The sequence below is a fragment of the Sarcophilus harrisii genome, chromosome 3, assembly GCF_902635505.1.
Source record: "Sarcophilus harrisii chromosome 3, mSarHar1.11, whole genome shotgun sequence".
In the NCBI taxonomy this organism is placed as follows: domain Eukaryota; kingdom Metazoa; phylum Chordata; class Mammalia; order Dasyuromorphia; family Dasyuridae; genus Sarcophilus; species Sarcophilus harrisii.
The window spans coordinates 16,967,343-16,995,054 of NC_045428.1; the positions used below are offsets into that span (position 1 = coordinate 16,967,343).

Consider the following 27,712-nt stretch of genomic DNA (forward strand, 5'->3'; position numbering starts at 1 on the left):
GTTTCTGACATTGTCACTGACCTTCCATGACACGGTACCAGTTCTGAGTACCATCAGATAATAGGAACATCTATTTTCCATCCCTTTTGTTTCCTTCCGCAGCCCTTTTGGTCCTGCCCCTAGGAGGTACCCCATTGGATTCAATTAGAGCTTCCATTATGTGTTCTCCTGCTTGCTATTAAATTACTTAGGCTAAGGGGAAAAACCAAGGGTGCAAAGTCTTTTGTGAGTGAAAAACAGAAAGACGCTTGGTATGCTGGAAATGTAATGCCGGAGAAACCGAGGCAAGATAGACAATTAGGGAAACTGAGTCAGGACAATAAAAGAGAACTGTGGCACAACAAGAAAGACGACTAACTAGATCCTGAAGTCCTGAATTCAAATCCCATTTCAGATGTTTACTCCCTTTGGGTATCTGGGCAAGACTCTTACCTTTTCTGGGTCTCGGTTTCCTTGTCGGTTAAATGAGAAAGTTGGACAAGGCAGCCTTTTTAACCCGTTCCTAAAACCTTCCCCTAGACTTTGTTTGCCGATCCATGCTTTACGATCTCAGTTTTAAATTCACTCTCCATCCTCAGCAAGCCTTGCCCATCAAGGCAAATGATGACAAAGCCAGTTTCTTAATTAGAAATGTAATCATGTTTATTTAACCACTGATTCTTGGGCAAGAAGAAATTGTTCTGCCAGAAACCTTAAAATCACCAACTTTATCTTAAATCAGCTTAATATTTATTTCCCTTTCAGTTTGCTTTTATTCAAATATATTATCTTTATTTACCTACTGACATGGATACTCTTGAGATTTGAGTGATATAAAACAATCAGTTATAGTGTGAAAAATAATATTAGGGGCAAGCTTTGGAGAATAGCAAATTCAGTCAAATTCTGGAAGCCGTTAATTCGTTCTAAATTTCTAGGTAGTAGTTTAGGGCTTGACCAGTCCTGACATTCAAGTGGCCCCAAAATAGCTCCGAGTGAAGATAAGCGAACTCGTGAGTTATGGGAACCAGCCATGTGCTCCTAGAAGCTGATTAAAAAAATAATGTGCATTTTTCTGAACATTGACTATTTAATCCCCGTGTTATCTACATCTCCAGAACACTTGGAGTTGATTCTAGTCACCTATGGTACCAGGTAGCAGCTGAAGCCATTGAGTATAATCATTTTAATTTGGTAGAAGCATAATAAGGAGGCTTTCAGAAGTTACTATGTGATTTTATAGGAAGCCTGAGCCTTCACTATTCCCAGAACCATTTTCTTGTGTCCCGGAATCTTGACAGTGATACTGTGTTTTTGAGGGTTTTTCAGGATGCCAGACCAGATGCAAGTGGCAGGAAATGATCTCCTAGAAAAGACAGAATAGAAAGCGCCGTTACTGCATGGACAAGGACCCACAATGAACGTGATGTTTATTTATTAAGGGTTTGTGAGATCTCTTACCTGGGTCCTGAATTCATGAAGCAGGAGCCTATAGTGGAGAATGATAAAATCATCTGGCCTTATCTGGCAAAAGGAAAGAAGAATGAGCATGAAAAATAGCTTGAATTGGTATCAGATCAAGTCAAATCAAATCAATCAAGTCAACAGATGCCTGTGACATGCCAGATCCTGCAGAAGAGTTTCAGTGGCTTCCTATTCAACTCAATGCAAGTGTTAACTAACTCCAATCTTGTATGTACATAGTTGTTAACATGCCGTCTTCCCCACTGGACTGTGACTCCGTAGAGGGCAGGGCTGATTTTTCCATTATTTATTATTTTCAGTGCTTAGTAAATGCTTGTTGACCAATGTCATGCTAGATAAACTCCTTGTTTCTTTTCTTTCCTTGGGGATGTTTTAGAATGCGATCTGGGAGGAGGAAGTTTTCCATTTCTGTTTTGGAACCAGCTTGTAATGTGACTGAAATGTGTCATTGTCAGCAGTGGCTAAGACTCAGAGTAGGTTGGTTGTGGTGGGATAATGACACTGATTTGAGGTTTTTGAAAAGTTGTCTCCTGGTGCGAGAGGGATTAGGCTTCCTCTGGTTCCAAACGATAGAACTCAGACTCATGGGTAGAAAGAAACAGATTAATAATAATTAAAATAATAGTAATAGCATTTATATAGTGTTTTAACATATTGTTTTATAAAACACTAATATATTAAGGTTTATAAAACACTTTAAATATTATCCCATTTTGTCCTCACAGAAAGTTGGATGATAGGTGCTATTATTACCCACATTTCACAGATGGGGAAACTGAGGCAGAAAGCGATTCAGGGCCTAGGGTTACACAGCTAGTCATGGTCTGAAGGATTTTAACTCGTCTTCCTGACTCCGGGGCCAGCGATCTATCTGGCCCGTGTTCTACCTGGCTGCCTAGCTAAGAACCTCTTAAAATTGTTATCCAATGTTAATCAAAAAATAGAAAGCAACTGCCTTAGGAGAGCATGGGTTCCCCCATCATGGAAGTCATCGAAACGTAAGATTTCAGGGTTGGGAGAGACCTCAGCAGCCATTCAGTCCAAGCTATGTAAGGAAGTCCCCCACCTAATATGGCAAAGGAATGGTCATCTAGCTTTTGCTTGATGGGCTCCGGAGGAGCCCACAGCTCCCAAGGCCAGGCTGGATGACCCCTTGTTGGATGTTGTAGAAAGGGGCTTCTTTTCCAGGGATGGGTCAGACTAAGTGGTTGTGCAGCTCCTCCTCTTAGGAAAAAAAAAATTGCATTTGGACTTAAGAGAACCTGGACCTGAATCCCAATCCTTCTTATTCCATGGGCCAAGTTACTGAACCTCAGTTTCCTTATCTGTAAAGCGAAGGGGTTGGGCTATAGGATTTCCGTGGTCTCTTCCAAGCTCTAAATCCATGACCCTAAGTCACCAGGAGCCCAGCCTGAGGAAGATGGCGGATAAGAGCATCCAAGTGTCTGGATAATTCCCCACCCAGAGTTGGTAGCTTTTTGCCATTCTTGGCAGCTTATCCCCCGAGAGACTGCTCTAGAACCAGCCGGCTGAAACCCTGGCCCCTGCGGAGAGCTAGAGAAAACCCCCCTCCCCTTGCTCCTGGAGAAGCTTTGCCGATTTCCAGTCCCATTTGGCCCCGATGGTTCTGGAGCGACGAGATCCACTTTGTCGTGTTTGGGTCTGAAGGAGACTGCTCTGTCCGGATCCTGATGCTTCTGTTTGTCCACCTCATCTCATTAGCTTGTTCTCTTCTTTTGCTGAGCTTCTCAAAAGCTGACTGGTGTATGTCATCCTTTTCCTTCAGTAATTAAAAAAATCTGTTTTATTTTTAAATCTTGGATGACGTTCCCATGACAATGGCTCCTAGTTCTGCCCTTCAGAAGCGATGTCTTGGAGGCCGATTTTATGCTAAACAGAGACAGGGCTTGTGCTGAAGTCAGTGATGGGAATCTGGCCCCCCTGGATGACATCATTGACTTAAGACACATCAAACACATCAGGCCAGTTTCCCCATTTTTACATCAGGCAATTTCCAGCATCCTCAGAGTTTCAAACTCTTGTTCTTATGGTTATTGCCTTCCTCAGCAAAGGCGTCTCGGCTGATTTCCTTGGAGAAATCCTTCCTGGTGGGATTCTGGGGCTTGCGCTTAGCTCGCCATCCCTCACTCTCACCCCACGCCTAGAACTCGGTTCTTGGGCAAGGGTGGATGTCAGAATCCCTCTTGGCCTTTAGAATATCCTTGTTCTACGTCATGGGGTCCTCCTTAAGTACTTTTACCTGGACAAATGATCACAAGGTCCATTGGGTGAGTTGGTGAGAATTTACTGTAATTTTGATCCCTTGACAAAGGGGTTGGATGACTGGATCACAAAGGTAGAGCTGTAATGAACCCCAATGGCCGCCCATCCCAAGCTCTCCATTTTACTGAGCAAGAGTTTGCCCCGAGTCCCACAGATAGTGAGTGTGAGATCTGAAACCCAGTCTTGGGTTGCATTTTCTGTGGTTCTCTGACTGTTGACCCATTCTGTGTATCCATCTGTTGTCCCTGCTCGTACTACATTATTGTCCCACTCCTTTTCTGGGCCATTTACAAATGGGAAACAGGGACTAAGAAAACTCAGTACATACCCTAGGGTGGGAAATAGTGGCTTGTGCCCCAGTAATATAAAGGAGTCAACTTTGGGGGGCTGGAGCTGTGATTTCATTAGGATGGGGAACATCTCAGTTAGGGCTGATTCCACTGGCTTTTGCTTCTCCCCATTTTGTCTTTTTAATGAGATGGTGAGCCACGGAAGGGATGGTCTGGGTTTGATGTCGGAGATGGGGCAAGTCTGGTTTTCCCAAGGAAAACTTCTGGGAACAATCGTTTCCCTTAATGCCCTAAATGACTTCCATGTTCTATCTCCAGTTAATGAGGTCTTCCTTCCTTCCTTCCTTCTTTCTTTTTTTTCCTTCCTTCTTTTCCTTCCTTCCTTTCTCTCTCTCTTCCTCTCTCTTTCTTTCTTTTTTTTTTTTTTTTTTTTTTTTTTTTTTTTTTTTTTTTTTTTTTTTTTTTTTTTTGCTGAGGCAATTGATGTTAAGTGACTTGCCCAGGGTCGCACAGCCAGGAAGTGTTAAGTGTCTGAGGCCAGATTTGGACTCAGGTCCTCCTGACTTCAGGGCTGGTGCTCTATCCACTGAGCCACCAACTGCCCCATAATTCTTTTCTGAGGGCACCAGAGTACGTTTGCGAAAAACTTTAAAGGGCATCCTCCTATATGGATCCATATGGATTCATGGCGGGGAAGGAAGAGAGGGAGAGACAGAGACAGAGAGAGAGAGAGGGAGGGAGTGTGTGTGTGTGTGAGAACAGAGTGACTGAGCTCGCTGTGAAGGGCTGTGTGGACGATGACCCAGGGCTCCCTTTTTGACTTGGGTAAGAGGCGCAGGGCTCTGGCTCAGGTGCTCCCAATGGCACCGAACACCTTAATCCTTTTTTGTTTTCAGAACTCTCCCCAGCTGTTCCCCAAGTCCCAGGGGTGAGAGTTATGGAGGCTGGCTGGGAGCCAGCGGAAGCTCGGCTACATTTGTTGATCTGTAGCTTATATTTTTATTTAAATCTCCATTACCCAAAGTTCTGGATGTCTTTCGGGCTCCATTTGTTTCCGCTGATGGGCCTGGGATGCCGGGGGCTACTGCATCAAAAAATCATTGGGAATAACCGAGCCTTGGAGGAGGGGCTCCTAGCCCCCACCCACTTGGCTGGAATGGAACCAGTTCTGCTTCCCCCTTCCCGGCAGACTCTCGGGCCTGCTCAGGTCTGCATCGGCTCTTTCTCTCTGAGCACAGCTGCCCCCGACACTGAGCCAACTGAGCCTTGGGGAAGGAGGGAAAATCAGAGGAACCCCCCCCCCCAGTGGCCCCAAGATCAGACCAAGGGAACGCTGTTCCTCTAAATGAGTTTTTAAAAGGAAGCACAAGACTTTCCCCAAATGGGACAGTCCCCATTATCTCTAATGACTGACTAACACTTTAAAATGGGGGCTCTGGGAAGTGAGTTTTTATAGTTTTCCTCCAGGTCCCTTAACCTCTTAGTGCCCCCTCCCAAGATTATGCTCTGCCCCAAGTCTGCTTAATCAGGATTTACTGACTATGACCGTGGCCCAGAAGGGAGGGACCTGCTTTGATAGAGAGAGCTTCTTCTCTGAAAGAAATACAGAAATGCTTATTGAACTGAATTGAGTTAGTCACTATTCCAATGGAGGCACGGAGGGCCAAAGGATCCCAACTCAGAGGCCTCTTAGCTTTCTCCCCCACCCCCACCCCAGTCCTGGCATTTTACAGAGAAGGAAACTGAGGCTCAGGGTTGGGTCTTGACTTTTTGAGGTGTCAAAAGGGAGACTTAAACCCAGGACCCTGGAGTAAAGCTTTTCAGTTGTATCTGGCTCGATATTAAGATTGGAGCCTCAGAATGACTCAGCTGGGGCCATTTTACAAGCTATCTAGTCTAATACAATTTAGGAGAAGTAGACAGAGATGGGGATTAGTGGCTGAGCTCACCCGCTGTGGCTCAACAAATATTAATTGGATTGAACTGAACTGAACATCACAAATGAATGACTTCACGAATGTGAAGACTCCACTGGAGCAGATTACAACCCACCTGGGCCTTGTCACCTGGCCTAGGCTCTTCCCAACAGAATCTGTTAGAGAAGCCGATGATGGAGAGCTTTTCACCTTTCTGGGGGACCATCCATCCCATAGAAGAGAAGAGCTTTGCAAGTTCAGAACCACAGAGATCATGTGGCCTAATCCCCTCATTTTACAGATAAGGAAACTGAGTTCTGTAGAGGGTCCCAGACTTTCAGGACCACCCAGTTAGGAGGAGTCTGAGACACAGGAAGGGAATAATGCTTGTAGTGGAACTGTGGACAACAGGCCATCCATAACCTTGTGACAGAGCATTCACCGATAACAAGCATGTGTCCTCAGAGGAGATAAGGATGATTTAGGGTTAGGGTTAGGGTTGAAAAATGAGTTTATCTCTAGCCGGGAGGGAGGGTGTGTCCTGTGCCTTTTGGTCTCCTGAAAGGAAACTACAATCTTGGCTGAGCAATCGAAAGTTCTTATCTAGATTCTGGAAACCCCCTAACATGGCAAGTTAGCCCACGAGCTGCCAAGAGGGCCAGAGTGCATTCTGGGTCCCGCTCCTTCCTTCATGGGGCCGTGGGGTGGATTCACTCTTTAATGCAGATTTTTTTTCTTTATTGCTTACCCATTTCTTTATATTAGTGATCTGCTGCACGTAATAGTAGGATGACGTCGACGTCGTCTTCTCCCACATCAGGAAAGAGTTCCCGATCATGGCTAACTCCCACAGGGGCTGCAGAGATGGGTCCATGTCTCCAAGCTTGCCTGAGAAGAAGGAAGGAAGAAGAGATGTTTAGTGGAGAGAAATTTCAGTGCTAAACTGAGGACCCGGGCTGTGACAGGCCCGGCATCTGGAGCTGGTCACTCTGCTTCTCTGAAACCTTCCCTGCTGCTTCTTGCCACTCGGGGGAAGCCAGTTATAAAACACTAAGGGAACCGCTAGTCTTTGTGCTCTGTAGTGCAAAAGCAGAACAATGGCGTCAAGGAATGAACCTTCAGAAAGGGAGAAGTGACGTCCTTCTCATTTTGTGCTCCTGGAGACTGAGGAAGAGAAGGGAACACATCCCAGGTCCTCAGTTGGTCCTGCCCGTGGAATTCCAAAAGAGACCCTACCTACCTGCCAAGCTCCTAAAGGGAAGGAGCCAAAGAACAGGGAAGAGTTAGAGAGAGCGGCAGGTGCCTGAAAACGTAAGGATGAGTCTTCCTCTACTGGACGAGACTTAGAAACTGCAGGGAGAGACGGCCAGCGATTACGCTCTGGAGCACGGAAGAAGCCCAAGAATGGAGACTTGTGGGGGACCCAGAGTGATGGGCCATCCAACGAGTAGCGACTCATGCTCCATCCTCCCTGCAGAAATGAGAATAGGGGGCCAGCGGCCGAGTATCCAGGACTTGTTCTTTTTAAACTCCTCTGCTCTGGATGGGTAGAGTTTACCTTAGTGGGGGAGCATGTCACCCCAAGGGAGGTGTTCTACTATGGCCCTAAGACTTTTGGACGCCAATCCTGCCACTGAAAATAAGAGAAAGTGCCTTTTTTCACAGGGTGTGTGCTAAGCCAAGCATCCAATGGGAAGAACGCACAGAACCGACACTCCTGGAATAAGGAGATGGATTATATTACCGGCCAGACCAAGGGCAGGGGCAGCCAGCTTTCTGAGTATCACAGAGAGCTTGGCAATTTCCTTAGGCTCCTTCTGGTGGAGAGAGCACCTTTTTGCCTGACCATTGGGTTGCCATGGTGGAACAGGATCACGCGAAGTCCAGCAGCACCCCTGGTGGAGCAAAGAACTCCCATGCTTTATAGCATGTGGAAATACAATGGAATACAATGCTCTATGTCGGAGGGTGATGGGGTCTGGAGCTGGGTGGGACTTTTGGGGCTGGGAGCCCACTCTGATGCTAGTTGTGCACCTGGTTAATCGTCTCATCTTTCTTGACATCTGTTCCCTCGTTCATAAACTGGAGATTACAGTGACTGTAATATCTTCCTTCAGGATTAAGGACCAGTGAATTAATATATGCAGAACACTTTCTCTCTCTCTCTCTCTCTCTCTCTCTCTCTCTCTCTCTCTCTCTCTCTGGCAGGGTCACCCCGCGAGGAAGTGTTGAGTTCTGAGTGCTCTATCCACTGAGCCACGTAGCTGTTCCTGCAGGGCACTTCCTAAATGCACTTATCAATACTGTTACTCAATGAGATAATAGGTATAAAGGATTTTTCAAGTTTTAAAACACTCTGAAAACTATAAAATTCAAAGGTTTGCTTATAAGCCTTCCCGGGACCCTGCCTGAGCGCACCCTCTCATTTGCCGGGGTCTCTGCCCAGTCTCAGGATGCTCTGGGAGTCTGCTGTGGCCGAGTCACAGGGTTTGACTCCAGACTGTGAGATGGAAAAAGCCTCACCAGCTGGCTCCTTCCACGTGCCATCTGCTTGCGTTCCTGAGTTAACAAGCCGCGTTTGTGTGTGATCACACAAAATAAAACGGTGACTGCTAAAAAGAATCACTTAGCAAATGAGCCTTCTGCAGGAAACTCATCTCGCATAAATCCCACTTGGTGCTGTTTGACTCTTAATGGAGATGATGGGAGAATAGTGAAAACAATTTGTGATTTGGGGAAGAAAAGGGACTGAAAATAAGGCCTAATATCACGGGCCAAGGATCTTATCTTCCTTTTCTCCATCAGCAGGTGTGCCTCCAAATTTTTTAAATTCAAAAATAATCCCCCGATGTCTCCAAAGCGAGCTGTTGAGCCGGTTTGATGTTAATCAACCATTTTTTTCCATCCCAATTTGCCTTTTAATTGTCCAAATCTACCAGGTTATTTCCTATTTTCCCACTTCCTGCATGTTAGCTGCGGGGATAAATGGGAAATGATGGCTGCTCCTGCAGATGTTCCCATAGAAAATGGGTCCAGATGTTCAGTTGTTTCTCACAAAAGTATTAATCAGTATTTCAAAGGTGGATTTGTCATTCCTTGCTACCATGATGCCCGAACAGCTGGAGAGCTAAACTCAAAGAACATTAGATGGAGCAAAAGACACTGGCTGGAACATTGAGATGTAAACACATTTATAAAGCAGAACAAAACCTTCTTCACAAATTCATTTTCATCAGTTTCCCTATTGATGCCCCATTATGGACACCTGCAAATCTTCACTCAGTTTGGATTTAGATTTAACCAACATTTCGTAAGTGTTTTCTATATGTTAAGTGCTTTATGTGTATATATGTATATATACATACATATAAATATAAGTAAGTGTTTTATTTATATATATATACATATATATATATTTAAAATTTCATCTGATCCTCACCACAACAAGGTAGGTATTATTAGGATCTTCATATCACAGATGAGGAAACTGAGGCAGAAGTTCAATGATTTGCTCAGGTCACACATAAGTACCTGAAATTGGATTTTAATTTGGATTTTCCTGACTCCAAGTTCAGAGTTTACCCTGCATCCTTCAGCTGCCTTGTTTTTTATTTTTCTTCCTGCTCACCTTGTTTCATCTTACACTGCTCTTATGTTCTTAAAATATCTGTCAGCTAGAAATCTGACACTGTAGAAGGCAAATTGATTCATGGGAAGTTGGACTGATGGCAGGATTCGGATGAAGAAGAACCTTCTAGGAAGCATTACTCATTATTGGGGATAGAGACTAGACCTGTGATGTCATTGACATAAGGAACTCCCAGGTAAGGAAATTCCCTTTACCAATGCAGGTAGGTATTTCCCCTGCAGCCCATAGTCTTGGAGATCTGGGTTGGACACTGAGAAGGGAAAGGTCTAGTCCTGACTTACCCTGCCAGTCCACGTCAGAAATAGGCCTTGAATCAGAGTTTTTTTTGGCTCCAAGGACACTGTATCAAATTGTTTCTCCTACCCCATAGGATTAACCCAAAATTAAGCAGGACAGGACTTTAACCAATTTAACACAAAGGTATAGTCCAATGCTTTGTCTGTGCTACAGGGGCATTCTGAGCTATGAATTATTAAATTTCTATAGCACCTCAAAGGTTTGGAAAGATGCGTAGTTTAAATATTATTTCTCCCATTTTATAGCTGTGGAAACTGAGGCTCACAGCTACTAATGAAAAAATTTAGAATGTGTTCATTATCATATTAAAAAGGGGAAATTCCAGCAGAGAGCAAAATCAATTCTAAATTCTCTTAGAAAAATCCTTCCTAAAAATATTTTAGGGGAAAAAAAATTTCTGTTCCAGTCTTTTAAATTGTGGCAGCACAGTTCTGGATCCAGAATCATGAAGACGGAACCCCAATCCTGTTTCTGACATTGATGGTCTGTGTGATAATGTACTAACCTTTAACCTCTCTGAACCAGTTTTCCATCTCTGTTGAATGGGGAGTGATAATAGTGCCTACTTCTCAGGGATGTTGTGAGGTTCAAATGCAATAATATACAAAAGGGACTTTCTAAATGTCAAAGTGATGTATGAAAATCTATTGTTATTATTATCACTGATGTCAATGCACAAAGGGTTGCTTTGTTATGAGCCTACATAGTATGAGTGAAATGATCAGTTATTTCCAGGGACAGCTCTGGATCTCAAATTCACTTTATCTACTACCAATATCCTCCAATTGTAATTCAAATGATTGATTTTCTGTTTGTTTGTTTTTAAGGTCTATCCTTTCTCTTTCTCGATTTTGTTGATAAAAGTGCTTGGAGATAAAAATTTTCCCCCAAGAACTGCTTTGACTGCATTCCCAGAATTCTAAAATGTTGTCTCATTGTTATCAGAATGAAATTATCTGTTGTTTCTATGATTTGTTCTTTGATTTACCAATTCTTTAAGTTATTTAGTCTCCAATTAATTTTAATCCTTTCTTCAGTGGTCCTTAAGTTAGTATCTTTTTTTGCTGCATTATGGTAAGTAAAAGATGTATTTAGTATTTCTGTTTCTTTGCATTTGGTTGTAAAGTTTTTGTGGTTTAATATATGGTCTATTTTTAGAAAGATGCTGCACATGGAATATTACTGTTCTGTAAGAAATGACCAACAGGATAATTTCAGAAAGGCCTGGAGAGACTTACACGAACTGATGCTGAGTGAAATGAGCAGGACCAGGAGATCATTATATACTTCAACAACAATACTATATGATGACCAGTTCTGATGGATCAGGCCATCCTCAGCAACGAGATCAACCAATCATTTCTAATGGAGCAGTAATGAACTGAACTAGCTATGCCCAGAAAAAGAACTCTGGGAGATGACTAAAAACCATTACACTGAATTCCCAATCCCTATATTTATGCACACCTGCATTTTTGATTTCCTTCACAAGCTAATTGTATAATATTTCAGAGTCTGATTCTTTTTCTACAGCAAAATAACATTTTGGTCAGGTATACTTATTGTGTATCTAATTTATATTTTAATATATTTAACATCTAATGGTCATCCTGCCATCTAGGGGAGGGGGTGGGGGTGGGGTAAGAGGTGAAAAATTGGAACAAGAGGTTTGGCAATTGTTAATGCTGTAAAGTTACCCATATATATCCTGTAAATAAAAGGCTATTAAATTTAAAAAAAAAAAAAAAAGAAAAAGAAAGATGCTGCACATGACTTAAAATATACATATATGTATATGTGAATTTTATTTAATGTATATACATGCCTGCATATATACATATGTGCACACATACACACACAAACATTCTTTTCTATTCCTCTGTAGCAGTCACCAGAAATCTACTATCTCTAAAATTTTCAAAACTTCCCTCCTTGCCTTTAAATTCTTTTTTTCTTAGATTTGTCTACATCTGATAGGAGCATATTGAGGTCCTCCACTATTCTAGTTCTACTTTGTATTTTATCCTGTATTTCATTTAGCTATTCCTTTAATTACTATAGTACTTAGTAATATAATACATAGTGATAAATAATTAGATAGAAATATTATAATTCAGATTGGATTACTACTAATAAACCTATAATTGCATCATAAGAATTAGATTCCTTGAAGAGTAATCCAAATCCAAATTTGCCACTAGCATCTTCTGAAATGTCAATTGGCACAAAGTAAGGGAGAATTTCCTTTGGATATTTTGGAGATGATGTTATTGATTGGAAACCAATTGTTTCTGTTCCTAACCCTCTCCACACAGACGGCCTTCTTGTGAAAGAGGATAGTAGTCATGTTGTCAGGGATGAACAACCAGGCAGGGACGAGTAACTTTTAAATCTAATGCAAGCAATCGAGTGCTCAAGATCTTGTCCCTGTTCTCCACCTGCCCGCAACTGCAGCTTCAGAAAAATATTTTGGATCGTTCCCCTGCTCCGTCCTTCAGTTCAGTGGAGAACCTATCTCCAGAAACTATCGGATACCCTGGATGTTTCAATGGATGCTGGCACATACCTGGGATTGTGGTTTCGAAAGGGGGTGTCTCCAGCTGCTTTATTTGCTTGTATAGTTTGTAATCCTCTTTCTTTCTTTCCTTCTGGTCTAGGAGTGGTGTGCAGGATATGTTGACAGTAGGTCTGGATTTATGATCCTTGAACCCCACTAGGGCAGAGCATGTGCCCAGTTGCGAGTTCTTTGATTGAGGAAAGATATACACACATACAGAGAGAGAGAGAGAGAGAGAGAGAGAGAGAGAGAGAGAGAGAGAGAGAGAGAGAAAAGGAGGGAGGGAGGGAGAGAAGAGGAGAGAGAAACAGAGAGTGAGAGAGAGAGAGAGGGAGGGAGAGGAAAGTGGAGGGAGGAAGGGGGAGTTAGAGACCGAAACAGAGAAACAGACAGGGAGACACAAAGAGAGAGGCAGAGAGAGAAACACAGACACAGAGAGAGGGTCAGCAAGGGGAGAAGCCCAGGGGGAGGTCCCCAGGAGCAGGACATGGCCTGGGACCATCTGGAAGAACCTGGCTTTGGGTCATCTAGCTAGGGGAGGAGACTCTTCTGGAGGGATCAATAACCTCTCGCTCACTCATCTGCATTGGGGCCACTTTTTGTGGGGATTATAGAAGTTGAGATGGGGGGGACCTTAGTAGGGCTGATAGGGTCCTCAGGATGCACCCAGTCCACCCCCCAGAGGATAAATGGCTGAACCAGCTCCATAAAGTTGCTGAGGGGCTCAGGAGGAGGTGGAGTCTTCCTGGGTCCAAGCCAGAGTTCTAGTGGGAGTCTGGCCCTGGGTGTCTCACGTTCTCGGTTTCACCTTGCCCAGCCCCCTTGGGTCCTCCGGGCCCCTCAGGCACACACAACTACCCCTCCGCTCTCCTGCTTTCCATGACCCTCTCCCTTGGGGCTTCCTCCTCCCTGGCCCATTCCTGGGAATCCAACCCACCTCGGTCCTGTAGCTTTCTATGGAAAACGCCACTTTGATGTTCTCCCCTTCTTCCCTGATCTGAAACAGAGAAAGGAAAGGTTAGCCCAGGATGTGCCGTCTGGCCCACAGATGCCCACCATCCCGGACGGGCTCAGACATCAGCCATCCCGGCGCCCACCTGGCCTGTGTTTGACGGCATGGGATCTCTGTAGGTATTCGCTTTGTCATTGGGCAGGATTTATTTAGACGGGCAACGAGCTGGTGTGGTGGACCAGTGGGGCTGGAGTCAGGAGGACCAGCGGGGACTGGAATCAGGAGGACCCGGCCCCGTCCTTCCCAGCCGCTGTCTCAGGGAACCCTGCGCTCTCTGATTCCCGTACAATAAGCTGGAGAAGGAAACGGCAAAGTACGCCAGCCCCAAATGGGATCATCGAGTGCCAGACATGGCTGAAAATGGCCGGACTTCCGCTTTTGTGTAATATTTACTTGTCTCTGTTTAAACAGAGATTCTTCACAAATAAGGAAGGTTTCATTCCTTTGTGCCAGTGCCTAGCATGCAGTAGGCGCCTAATGTTTGCTAACCGAAGGCTTGCTTAGTTGCCTGACAGGAGTGACTCCACCACGATCCTCAGAGACCTTGCTGGAGGCAGGGAAGTGACTGTTGAGGGGGATTCCAGCCGCCCCCAGGACATAGACCCACCAGTAGCTCTGTTCTGTGCCTTCGGTCAGCAGGCACCGGGCTGGGCGTGGACAGACGCCATCAGAAGCAAACTTAACAATGGCAGAAAACCAGCCCCCCCACTCAAGGTGAATTGTGCGGGGAAGTTGGAGATCACTTAGGATGGGACCCACTTGGCTCCTGCTGGACCAATCAGTCAATCAGCAAGCACTGATTGAGCACCACTATGTGCCCGGCATTGAGAATAGAAATATAAACATGAAACTTAAACCCAGTACAATTGGGGGCAGGGGGGCAGGGTAAGACCCCTGGGTCTGCAGTTTGTGGGTGCACACCCCGGCTGCCACTGCATCGCTGCCGGGAGGCAGCAGCTGACCATGTTCCAGTGCGTCTTCACATAGCTCTTATTGGCTGCTTTGGTCTTTGTGGGGCTGTTTTCTTAAAGGCCCTTTTCCTAGGTCCTCGGGTTCTATCGGAGATGAGACTTTGTCCTGCCACGGGGCCCTCCCTCCCTTCTTCCTCCCATGACTCAGCCATTGCCCTCGATGTCTGACCAGTCCCTTCAGAGATAAGCCCTGAGACAATCCCTCCGGTCAGAGGATGGGAGATAGGACCCCTGTGTCTTTCTGGGGCGGGGCGTTCACAGAAGCTTCTTTCCTTCCCTTTTAGCACCCCCCAGGACAGAGTGGTGTACGGGTATTCAGCAAGCATCTATTAAGAGCCTCCTGTATAAGAATGGACCAGACGCTAGGCAAGGCCCTCCATGTACAGAAACATCCAGGTCGGAGTTTTTGCCCTCGGGAAGCTGTAAGAGGCTCCTGACCGGACTGGCGGCTTCACTGGTAAGAGGGATTCTCACTGAGGAAACTCCCTCCACCAATCCAGCTCCTTCCCTGCACTCGGGGAGATGGGAAGGACTTGTGACTGGGCCAGACTCTCCAAGCCGGCACGGGGCTTTGGGCTTGGATACAGCCTCTGATTTGCTGTGTAGCCCTGGGCAGACCACTTAACCCCTTTCTTCTGAAACATGAGGGCCCGGACTCGGTGTCCTCCGAGATCCCTCGTCTGCTCTGGACCTCTGCGGGAGACTCGGAGCAAAACCAAAATGGCCCTCGGGAAGTCTGCGTTCTCCTGGGGCCCCCCGGGGAACCGCTTGTCGAGTAGAGAATAGTAGGAGTGTGGGCTGTGATGGGGACGATGGTGGTGATGGTGGTGATGGAACATGATAATGAGGTGATAATGATGGTGATGATGGTGATGGTGAGGATGGAGATAATGGAACATGATAATGAGGTGATTATGATGGTGATGATGGTGAGGGTGAGGATGGAGATAATGGAACATGATAATGAGGTGATTATGATGATCCTGAAGGTGCTAGTGATAATGGTGGTGACGGTGAGGTGATAATGTGGTTATGTGGATGTGTTAATGATGGTTATGATAGTGATGGTGATGTGATAATGATGATGGTGATGATGATGATGGTGGCGGAGATGGTGATAATGGAGATGATGATGGAACATGATAATGAGATGATGACGATGGTGATGGTGATGATGATAATACTTCCACATCATCCTTCACTAAGGTTCTCCTCGATGCCTCATCCTGACATGAAGAGGATCCTGAGTTCCCTAAGGCTATCCCAGCAGAGGGCCAGACTGAGTGTGGGCCCAGCAATGGACCGCATGCCTGTTCCAAGCCCTGGTCTCACTGATTTCACAGACACTTATCATCCGACGGCTGCAAGGAGAGGTCTGGGGCAGCCACTGATATTTTTGAAGATCAAAAGGAACTTGGATCTAAATCCTGGCAGTAGGGCCACAGGTAAGTCACTCTACTTCTCTGGGACTCAGTTTCCTCATCTATAAAGTAAAGGGATTGGGCCAGTAAGAGTCTGAGGTGGGATTTGAACTCAGATCTCCAGTCCCATCATTCTCTCCATGATTCCACTTAGGCACTTAATAATTGCTCACTGCTTGATTGACAAGTTGTCAAAGCTGGTAGAAGGGGTCTCCAGACTGATGAGGTCCAAAGTTTTGAATTATTGATGAATAAAGTTGAAGCCCCAGAAGCTCTTTAAAAATGAAGAATAGGGGATTTGGGACCAGAAGGAACTGAGGCATAGGGTTGGGGGGTGAGAAAACTTCTTGGAACTGTATAGAGCAGCAGCTGTACTCGGGGATGACTTAGAACAAGGGGTCCACACTCCCTCAGGCAACTGGGAGCAGCTTAAGGTGCAATTGGGCACGGCTTGTCGTAAATACAAGTGCAGTAGACCAGAGTTAAGTGGCATTTTAAAAGCAAAGTCCTGGTGCTGTAGCTGGGGAGATCGTTCCTCCTCCTCCTCCTCCCCCTCCTCCTCCCCCTCTTCCTTCTCCTCCTCCTCCTCCTCCTCCTCTTCTTCCTTCTCTTCCTCTTCTTCCTTCTCCTCCTCCTCTCTTCCTCTTCTTCCTCCTCCTCCTCCTCCTTTTCTTCTCCTCCTCACAATAACAGCTGCCATTTAAACGCATCTCCTCAGTTACAAAACCGTATGCGACATGTTACCTATGCTCACTTATTTGACCCTCACAGCAGCCCTATTTCACCAACAGCTGGTGGTGCAGTGAATAAAGCCCTGGTCTGGCATCAGGGAAACCTGGATTCAAAGCCAGCCTCAGACCCACCATGTGGTCCTGGGCAAGTCATTAACCTCTGTTTGCCTCAGTTTCCTCATCTGTGATAATCCTAGCATCTCTCTCCCATGGTTGTTTGAGGATCAAATGAGATAATAGTGGAAAAGTTTTTTCTGAGCTTTATATTTTCAAAATACATGCATGGATGTTTTCATCATTCACTCTTGCAAAACTTTGTGTTCCAAATTTTTTCTCTGTCTCTTCCACCTACCGCCTCCCTTAGATGGCAAGCAATCCAATATATGCTGAACATGTGCAATTCTTCCATGCATATTTCCACAATTCTGCTGCACAAGAAAAATTAGATCAAAATGGGAAAAAAATGAGAAAAAAACAAAATGCAAGAAACAATAACAAAAAAAGTGAAAACACAATGTTGTGTTCCACATTCAGTCTCCACACTCTTTCTAGATGCAGGTGACTCTATCAAAGCCTATAGGAATTGCCCTGAATCACCTTATTGTTGAAAAGAGTCAAATCCATCACGGTTGATCATCAGATAATCTAGTTGCCGTGTACAATGGTCTCCTGGCCCTGCTCGTTTCACTCAGCATCAGTTCCTGTTAGTTTCCCCAGCCCTCTCTGAAATCATCCCTCTGGTCATTTCTTACAGAACAATAATATCCCATAACATTCATAGACCACGATTTGTTCAGCCATTCCCCAGCTGATGGGCAGCCACCCAGCTTCCAGTTCCTTGCCACTACAAAAAGGGCCGCCACAAACACTTTTGCACATGTGGGCCCTTTCCCCATTTTTGTGAATGAGGTCATATTTGTCACAGCCCCTGGCAAATAGAAACCTTTAATAAATGACCATTGTTGTTGTTTGTCCTTCGTTATTGAAGAGGAGTAATGGCATCAGGAGGGCGAAATCTCGTAGGTGAATTGGATTTAGGGGAGGGAGGCCTGTGCCAAATGACCAGGCTCACTCTCTCCTCCAGAGCCATCTGGGCCAGATATAGATCAGAATGACGGGAGATGGCTCTGGATAATAGATGATCATTGATTGAAATGGAACAGGGAGAGAAGAGAAGCTGGAGTCCAATGAGAAAGCTGTTGTGTAACAGTTCAATAAGTGGAAAGTAACAGAGCCTTGAAAAGGGCTGGGAGCTCCGAGAGGGGATGGGTGTTATGCTGTGGAAGGGGGATTGAGGAGCCTTAGGGATGCATGAGCTCCAACTGAGAATAAAAAGAATATTAGAAGTCACCTTCAATTTTCAGATGTAGAAACAGTTTGAATTTGGGAGTGAGAGCTATGAAAAGGTTAAGGCCTCCTCTCCTCACCCCCAACTCTATTCCAGATCCCTTCATGGGGCCCACATGTCCTGCCACAGACGCTTAGGCGCTAGGGCACCCCGGATAAGTGATTACCTCAAGCTCTAGAAATACTAGTTTTCATTATGAGCTATTCAGCTTGGTCTGAATACCTGGAGCTGGCCCTTTGCTGTTGGACCCTTGGGAAATTCGGGATCATCTCCTGCCTAAAGTCACAGAAATACACAGTGAAAAACAAAGAAATAGATACGGAAAGAGCCATGCGCAGGGTCACCGGTACAACCCAGGGAACTTACTAAAGAACTGGGATATTTTGAGCACCATATTAACTGGTTTCAAAAGTGGACATTTTAAAAATTCATTTATCTAATCAATCGTTCAAAATCACGAAAGCATTGAAATCAGTAAAACAACATCATTAGCTTAAGGACCTTATTGCCAGAGGACTGTGTTTTCTGTGGTAGGAGATCATGGAAATCATATAATGCCGTATATTCTTATCTCCAGACAGATGCTGCTGCCCGAAGCTGATCTGTTGAAAGGACACCCTCTTGTTCCAAAGGAAAACATTGCTCATCTTGGACTCCGTCCCATCTCCCCTTGGTTGCTAAGGCCTGATTTCTTTAACCTGATTTTAGAACTTTAAAAATTCATATAAAAATGACTCTTTCTATCCCTGGCTGTTTTGTATTTAGAACTCATAGACGTCGATCTCTTCCAATTAAAGGAGAGAATCATCTTCTCCTAAGGTTGGTTTTGTAGAATTGGAGCCATTTGGAGGAATTGGGTTTGGGATGATCTAGAGAAACCATTCCCAAAGTGTGATCTGAGGATGCCTGAGACCTTTCCAGGGAATATATAAGGTCAAAACGATTTTATGTGAATCCTAAGATGTTTTAATTTCTTTTTTGAATGTAGCTTTTTATTTTTCCAAGTATGTGAAAAGATAGTTTTCAGCATTCATCTTTGCAAAACTTTGTGTTCCAAATTTTCCTCTCTCTCTCCTCCCCCCTTCCTTTTCCATAGATAGCAAGCAACCCCAAATGCAGTTGGACATGACTGAAATGAATGAATAACAACGACAAAATATCTTGTACATATACACACATATTCTACTCAGTATAAGCTAGAGTTTCTGACCTCCAGGATCTTTTTTCACTCTGAAGATCTGTGATTCTGAATGGAAAGGGGAGAATCCCTTCCCCATTAAAACACCCCCAGTTGGCTCAAAATGGGGATGATGGACCTTTTCATTCATTCAGTAGATTGTGACCATTGCTATGGGTATCCCCTCCCTTGACACAGATGGCAACGCCTCCATTTGTAAGTGACCATTTCAGGACATGTTGGGGCAAAACCAATTATTACTTAAGAGCTGACCTTCAGTGGGGCTCTGCACTTTCTTAGGAAAACTGACACAGAGCCAGTCAATAGGCAGTACTCAAAGCCATCCCTTTAGGAGGTATAGTGACTAGAGCTGGGGAAGACCCCAGTCCAAATCCTGTCACAGACACTTAGGAGCTCTGCAGTTTTGGGTAAGTTATTTAACCTCTCTCATTCTCAGTTTCCTTATCTGTAGAAAAGGGATAATAATGTTTGTTATGAGGATCTGATGAGATAAAATATGCAAAGTGCTTTGTAAACCTTAACTATCTAAAACTATAAACATAGTAGCTCTCTCATTATGAGCTATCATTCATCTTGGTGCATCTAGCTGGAGCTGGCTGAGAACTACGGGGTCACCCCTACACTAGTCCCTGAAAAGGGGACGGACATTTTTGAGTCCTCCCAGAAAGTAGTGGCTGATTAGTTAGCTTGGCCAGCAAGTTTGAGATTGGCAGAGCCGTTCTCTGCTGCCTCAATTCCATCCCAGCTGTTCATTCATTCAGTAAATAAATCTTTATTTGGAATAGGGGTTTTTCAGTGATGTATTAGGGTTAAGAGACTTGCCAGTGTCTGAGGCTGGATCCGAAGTCCTCCTGACTTCAGGGCCAGTGCTCTAGCCACTGTGCTATCTATGAACAATTTTTTTTTAAAATGACTTTTTATTTTTCCAATTCCTCATTTCTGTGTAGATCCCTTCCCTCTCTTTCACAAAAATTTAAAGAAAAATGGAAGAGGAAAAAAAGCAGGTCATCAAAACCAACCAAGATGCCAACAGTCTGACGATGTATCCCATGTGCCAGGGCTCCGTGAGACTCCTCGGGTGCCTGTGCCAGAAACCTCCAAAAACCAGCCCAGCAATCTCAAGCCCAAGACAAACTCTAGTGGCAACTCTGGCCTAGCAGCCGCCGGAGCCCCTCCTCTCCACCGCCAAGCCCACAGAGCTCCTGTAACAAGCAGAAACTCAGAGCGCATCATTTATTAGCAAGTGTATTCTAGGGGAGAAAATCCAGCCGACTCCAACCAACAAGAGAGTCTTCCCATAGGTATTTCAGGGAGAAATACTGCATGGAACCTTTCCCCCTGCCATGTGGTATCTCGCTTACCCCCACTTCTCCCCCTTACAGCTAACTCTTTCAGGGTACTAAGTCCCTTTCAGGATTTAGCCTCCCGGCTAAGGGCATCCCCAACCTCATGGGTCCTCCCTTCCTACTGGTAACTGTGAGTTCCACTGAGGAACTGGTCTTTCACCCGCCCTCCCGCTCTATTTCATATCCATTCCTGGTGCACACCGTGTCCCTTCATTTCATCCGTAAGCTCTTCCTTGTGTAAATCTGCCTTTTGCCAAAGAGGATGGCCATTGACCGAACCCCAACTTCTGGTGCTTACCGGCATCTAATGTCTCCGTCAGCCACCATTCTGGCGCTCAAACTGGATCACAAGGCTCTAAAGAATATGATTTCTTGTGACCATGTGGCTACTTATTAAGTGGAAATGCTGGGCTCAAACCCCATTTTCTTCAGACTCCCATGGCTTAACCTCTCACTCCAGGCTGCCAAGACATCTTTGATGTGGTCACACTGTGTTCCAGCTTCCCGTCATCTATCTAAGCTCATTGGCTATGTCTTTGTTCAAGCAGCTGGTAAAATAATATATATATTAGGGCAAACTCAATTAATAAATGTTACTTAGGCACTTCCTGTTCTCTGTTTTTTGAGGTTTCCAGGGATGAAGAGAAGCATCCGACAAGGCCCCTGCTTAGGAAAGAAAGAACTTGGGAGAAATCAGCCCAGCCTCTCTCACTCTGTGACTTTCCACTACCCACTCCGGGGTTAGGATTCTGGCTCAAAAAATAGAGGAGAAACATCAAGAAATGTCAAACAGCAGGGGAGTCGAGATGGCATTTTACTTGAAAATGTCATGGAAAAGAGACTCCACCATCAGTTTCCCAGAATTACTTATGGCTCTTATTATGATCATCTGTCTGCCTGTGTCCCGGAGGAAATGCTGAGCGGGAGCCTGGCTTTGTGGGTGGCCTCTGTCCAAAGGAGGATTTATTCAGGGAAGGGCTTATGGACAAAGCGAAGGGATACAGCGGGCAACAGGAATGGAAAACATGAAATCCAGTGGGAGGCCATGTGAAGGACAAGTTCCGTGTCCTGGAGCTCTTCTGGAGACCCGGAGACCAGGCTGGGATTAAGCTTCAGCTCTGCTCCTTATTGCCGGCCTGACTTTGTTATTGCTATATTTATTAGTATCACTATTTATAGTATATATACATATAGTATAAATATATATATATATATATATATATATATATATATATATATATATATAGCACTTCGATGTAGTTTTACTATACATTTAGCCCATATTTATTACTGGGCGCAGGTGGCTGCAGCAGTGAGCCTCGGTTTCCCCATCTGTAAAATGAGGCCGACAGCCTCTCTGCACTTCTACATCCCGGCCCCTGTGGTTGGGAGAGACGGCCGCACTGGCGTGGGGAAGGCCCAAGGAGGAGCCGTTGCACTTCTGCCTGGGGGAGCAGGGGCATTTCATGGCAGAGCTGCTGAAGTTGTGGGCGCCTCTGTTTTGATAAAACGGGGCTGGAACACCCCCCTTCTACCCTTGTAGGGAGACATAAGGTACACAAATATTTGAAAGCATCTCTAAACATCGGTCATTATGATCACTGATGACAAAACACCAATCGATGGTTCAATCACAGGGAGGATGGGTGATGGGGAGAGGGAGGTGGAGGAGCTCAGCACCTGGTGCTTTGGGCTTCTGTATCACAGTTTTCAGGATTGATTTGCATTTATGCAGAGTTCAAGGTCAGAACTGAAAACATCGGCAAGCCTGGGACTGGAGTCCTTTGCTTTGGGGACGCTCTGTGTGTGTATGTGTGCACTAGCTTTTCTGGTCAGCCAGGAAGCATCTTTTGTTGCTGTCCAGTCACTTTCAGGCTGATTCAACTCTTTGTGTCACCACTTTAGGGTTTTCTTGACAAAAATCCTGGGACAGTTTGCCATTTCCTTCTCCGACTTATTTTACAGGTGAGCAAACTGAGGCAAACAGGGTCACCCAGTAAGTGTCTGAGATCAGATTTGGATAAAGATGAGTCCTCTTTATTTCAGAACTAACACTCTAACCATTTTACCACCTTGCTGCCCAATAAGCATTTAGTAAAGTGCTGGACAAACAAGGAAGGGTTCTGTGTATGAATGCCCATTTTTTCCTTCCTTCTTTCCTTCCTTCCTTCCTCCGTTCCTTCCTTCCTTCCTCCCTTTCTTCCTTCCTCCCTTTCTTCCTTCCTTTCTTCTCTCTCTTTCTTTCTTTTTAATACACATTGCTTTAAGAATCATGTCAAGAGAGAAAAATCAGAACAAGAGGGAAAAATCATAACAGAGAGGAAAAATAAACAGAAAAAGAAGTGAACAGAGCATGTATTGATTTACATTCAATCTCCATAGTTCTTTTTCTGAATGCAAATGGCATTTCCTATCCAAAGTTTATTGGAAAAAACCATGGGAAAGATGAAAAAAACAAACAGAACAGCAAAGTGAAGCTCCCAAGTGTTGAATTACATTCAGTCTCCTTAGTTCTTTTCTGGACGCAGACGGCGTTTTCTGTCCAAAGTCTACTGGGACTGCCTTGGAATGAACGCCCATTTCTTCGCATAGAGACATGTGTGGATATATATGTTTGTGTATTTACCCCCACACGTAAACACAGATACACGCATGCACAACACATAAATACAATATGTGCACACACATGCTTACACACATACATATAAACACACATGCACTTACACACCTGTACTTACACACACACAGTCCAACGCATAAACACACAGCACACACACACGTACACACACACATTGTTTTTGGGTCCATTCCCAACTATTAGCCAGAGTTCACTGCTCCCGGATAAGTCTGGATCCGAGAAGGGAGCGCAGGGCCCCCGGCAGACTTGGATCTGGGGACCGCAGCATCTCTCCGGGGCTTGCTCACAACATCCCGTTGTTGCCTTTGCCCACTAGAGGCCGCTGGCGTTTCCAGAACAATTCTTTGAGCAGATTACTTAAGGACCAAGGACTCTGGCTTTGGGAGAGCCTTCACCACTGCTCCTCCTCCCCTTACAGATGAGGAAACTGAGGCGAGAGGGAGGGTGACTGGGTCACGCAGCTAGCCAGCGTCTGAGCCTGGGTCTTTCCCACTCCTAACGTCCAAGGCCCGCTTCCCCCTCCCCAGTGCCATCAGCGTCCCTGCCTTCTTTCAAGGGGCCTACCTCGCTGAAAGGGTTCAGAGGATGGCTCCGGTGATGAGAGGACCAAGGGGACTAAATCTGGAAAAGCTGATGGCTTGGCCAAGAGCTCACGGCCACATCAACCGGAGAAATGAGCTACTAAGCCCCGGAGGGGGTGAGAACCGAGCCTATAATCTGCTATCTCCCATTTTTCTTGCATTCTGAGTTTCCAAAGCTTTTGGTTCATATCAACACTGTGAAGTAGGTAATGCAATTAAGTGGATCAAGTTAAGCGGAATAGGTTTGGGGCATCAAGATGGCGCCAGTAGCTAGAACACGGGCCCTGAAGTTAAGAGTTCAAATCTGGCCTCAGATACTTAACACCAGCTTTGAGATCCTGGGCAAATCCCTTATCCCAAATTGCCTCCCCCACAAAAAGCAATAGGATTAGAGCAAGAGAGACCTGTGTTCATATACTTCCTAGCTGGGTAAATCCTGGGCAAGTGACTTTTTTTTTGTAAAATGGGCTTCATAGCCACACCCACCTTACAGGATTTTGTGGGGAGAAAATGTGGAAGCGCAGGTAAGGTTCTTTACAAGCCTTCAATTGCTTTCTCTCTGTTGGGACAACAGGGGCTGAACCTTGCCCCCTGGAGGCTTCCCTGATGTGACAGCAAGTCAAGCTATCCAGATGCTAACGGGGCAAGTGACGAGAATAGGCAGATTGATCTAACACGTGAAGGTTCGCAAAGCACTTTACAAATTTCTCATTTTCTCTCACTAGTAATGATGTCATTTCATTTATGAGGAAACTGAGGCAGGCAGAAGTTAAATGACCACTTCACCCATCTTCATGAAACGAGTAAGTATCAGAGGCTGGATTTGAACTTCTCTTCTTGAATCTACGTCCCAGGTGTTTTCTATCCACCAAACCACCTGCTTGCCTACGTTTTGGGAAAACCAAGTCTGAGGGGAGAGAAAACTCCATGTTTTCTTTCATTCCAGATATGAACAAGAACGAAATAGTCGGCCACCTGGTGACAGACTCCACGCTTGAGCTGCTGAAGACTGCAGCTCTTTACGTATCAGAAGGAGAATGTGTAAATGTCTGGGACCTCGGAGTAGGTCTGTTCAGTCAGTTTTCAGCCATGTCTGACTCTCTGTGACTCCACGTTTTCTTGGCAAAAATACTGGAGAGGCTGGCCATCTCCTTCTCCTCCTCATTTTACAGAGGAGGAAACCGAGGCAAACGGAGCCAAGAGACTTGCCCAAGGTCACACAGTGAGTAGTGTCTGAGGCCGGATTTGAACACAGGAAAATGCTCTGTGTGCACTGCGCCACCTAAAGGCCACAGGTAGGTCTATAGGACACAAGGCTATTCAGCTGTAAACCACTAAAAAATTCTCTCAGGGGGCCAGAAAAGTGTGTGCTATATTTTAAGGGAAATTGGTGCCCGTCACTACGATTTCCAAAAGTCATGATGCGATCTTTATATCCTCCTCCTTGGTGATTATTATTATCATTTTTTTATGGACTCAATCTAGGCTTCCATTGGCATGGGGAAGTCCCACCAAGGATGTTCTGGCTATCAAGGCGGACAAGCCCCACGGGGGAACCGAGAGGTAAGCGATTGGCCGGAGTCGCCCCAGTATGTGTCAGAGACAGGATTCGAACCCCTTTCTGGCTCCAAAGCCAGCTCTATGTCAGTCTCACTGCCTCACATTTCTTTACCTGTCACTTTAAAATAGCATCAGCGCGGGACATATATGGCACTTACGGTAAATGAGAATGCAGTAATCCTCAGAGGTATTAGACAGAGCAAGGTACAAGAGCAAATAGCATCATCCCCATTTTGTGGATGAGGAAACAAAGGCTCATAATCACACCGTTGGAGCGGGTGGAAACTCGGCCTATGCAGGTGGACATCCTGTTTAGGGGCGGCTTTCTTCCCTGAAAACCTGTGCAGCCCCATCTGGGGCCCAGTTAGTGCTAATTAATCAGTCAACCCACAAGCATTTATTAGACGCCTATTCTGTGAGACTGGGGCTAGAAGAAAAATCTGTTCTGAAGCTCCCATTTAACAGAGACAAGCCCGTTACTGCAAGATAAAGGTAGGATACAAAGAGGAGCCTGCCCTGGCCAGGTTCAGGTAAGAGCCCCCTCATTTCCCAGCTCAGAGGATGTAGGGCCAGGAGAGAGACAGAAAGGGCAGCGAATCCAGCTTCCTTTCAGAGGCCCTAAAATCCCAGGACTCGGGCAGGAAGAAGTCTTGGGAAAATCAAAATTCATATTGAAACAGGGTCCTTCCTATATTATCTCCTTTGACTGCCACAGCACGTTTTCTCACCACAACCTGGGGATGTCGATGCTATTATTACCTCCATTTTACAGAGCAGAAAATCGTGGTTCGAGGTTGCTCAGTCCCCTTAGGGTTTCCTGACTCCAAGACTCATATTCTAACCCAAGCTGCTTTTCGGAGATCCCCATTTACAATCAGTTTGCAGCTAAACCGTGGGGAAGGAGACAGTAGGTGCTTAATAAATGCTTACTGGTTTCCTTCTTTCTGTGTGCATCTCTCCTCCTTTCCCCCAGATCCCCATTTACAATCAGCCCCCTCAGTCTGCAGCTAAACCGTGGGGAAGGAGACAGTAGGTGCTTAATAAATGCTTACTGGTTTCCTTCTTTCTGTGTGCATCTTTCATCCTTCCCCCCAGATCCCCATTTACAATCAGCCCCATCAGTCTGCAGCTAAACTGTGGGGAAGGAGACAGTAGGTGCTTAATAAATGCTTACTGGTTCCTTCTTTCTGCTTGCATCTCTCCTCCCTCCCCCCCTCAGCACGTATGTTTTGACGTTAAATCAGTGCTCGTTGATTAGTTGACGCTGAGTGAGGTTGCCGGGCAGATGGGGAGCTTCTCTCCCGAGGGCCCCGGTCCCGAAGTTTCCCGGGCCGGAGCCCCCTTCCCCCGCTCTCCACCTGCCCACGGCGCCGCCTTTTGAAAGTCGAGCCGCCGGGGCCTTCGGCCGCCGGGCGCTGGGGCCAGACTCGGGGTGGGGGGGTCCCCCAACCCTCGGCTTCGGGAGCCGGCCCCGAGCTTTACGGGGAGGGCCCCGCGGGGGACGTGAGAAGGCTGACGCCGCCTACTTTCCGAACGCAGGGACGGCAGCTTTACAACCATGGGTCGGTCGGAGACCTGGAGCGCGGCCCAGAACTTAGAGAACGTGGTTCAGAACGCTGACAGCGGCAGGAGGGGGGCCGGTCACTTTAGGACTCCGCCCGAGGGGGCTGGGATGGGTTCGGATACCGGGAGGTTGAGAAAGTTTAGACGGGGACTTGGAGAGAGCGTGGGCCCGGGGGACGGGAGGGCGGGAAACCCCGCGCTTTGGGAGGGACGCGCACCACGGCGGCCTCGGGGAAGCTTCGAGCTGGCCTTCGGCGGGTCCCGACGCGGGCCGCAGGGATGTGGAGGCGGGAGAGAGGGATGTTAGACTCGGGGCGCAGGGAGCTTAGGCGCGGGGTGCGGGCGCGCTGCGGCGCGTTCCCGGGAGCGCGGAGGAGCCCCCCGGGACCCCGCGGTCGCCCTCCTAGCCCCCCGGCCCGGGGCCCGGGCTCACTCACCAGGGCGGTGCCGTTGAGCACTTCCTTCAGGACCCGCACGGTGCTGGGCGAGGCGGCGCGGTAGTTGAAGAAATGCAGGGCAGCCCGGGCGGCCTGGCGCAGCTCGGGCCCGGACGGACTCAGCGGCCGCCGGATGAGCCAGGAGGCCCGCGCCTCGGCGGCCAGCAGCGCCACGAGCAGCAGCGCCGTCGGGCCGGGGCCGGCCGGCCGCCGGCGGGCGAGCATGGCAGCGGGAGGCGCGGCGGGGGCCGACGGGGCGGAGGCGGTGCAGCCTAGGCGGCCAGGACCCCGGGACCCAGGCTCTGAGCCGAGCGCTGTCCAGCGCCGGCACAAATAGGGCTCGCGGCCCCTCCCCTCCGCCCCCCCCCCCTGCGCTGGGACGGCCTCCGGCCCCGGCCCGAGGCTGCGGGACTCCCCTTCCCGCCAATCCTCGGCCCTCTCCCGCTTTTC

At 46.5% G+C, this 27,712-nt stretch overlaps 1 protein-coding gene across 1 annotated transcript; it reads right to left on the reverse strand.

Annotated features, from left to right (window-relative positions):
* Positions 1-624: 624 nt before the first annotated feature.
* Positions 625-27,712, reverse strand: RARRES1 (retinoic acid receptor responder 1). Its single transcript, XM_031957578.1, has 6 exons — positions 27,263-27,712; positions 13,394-13,453; positions 12,466-12,643; positions 6,702-6,841; positions 1,441-1,503; positions 625-1,345 (listed from the first exon to the last, which is right to left on the reverse strand). Exons 1-6 carry the CDS (start codon positions 27,485-27,487, stop codon positions 1,217-1,219), a joined length of 795 nt encoding a protein of 264 aa, XP_031813438.1. The 5' UTR covers positions 27,488-27,712; the 3' UTR covers positions 625-1,216.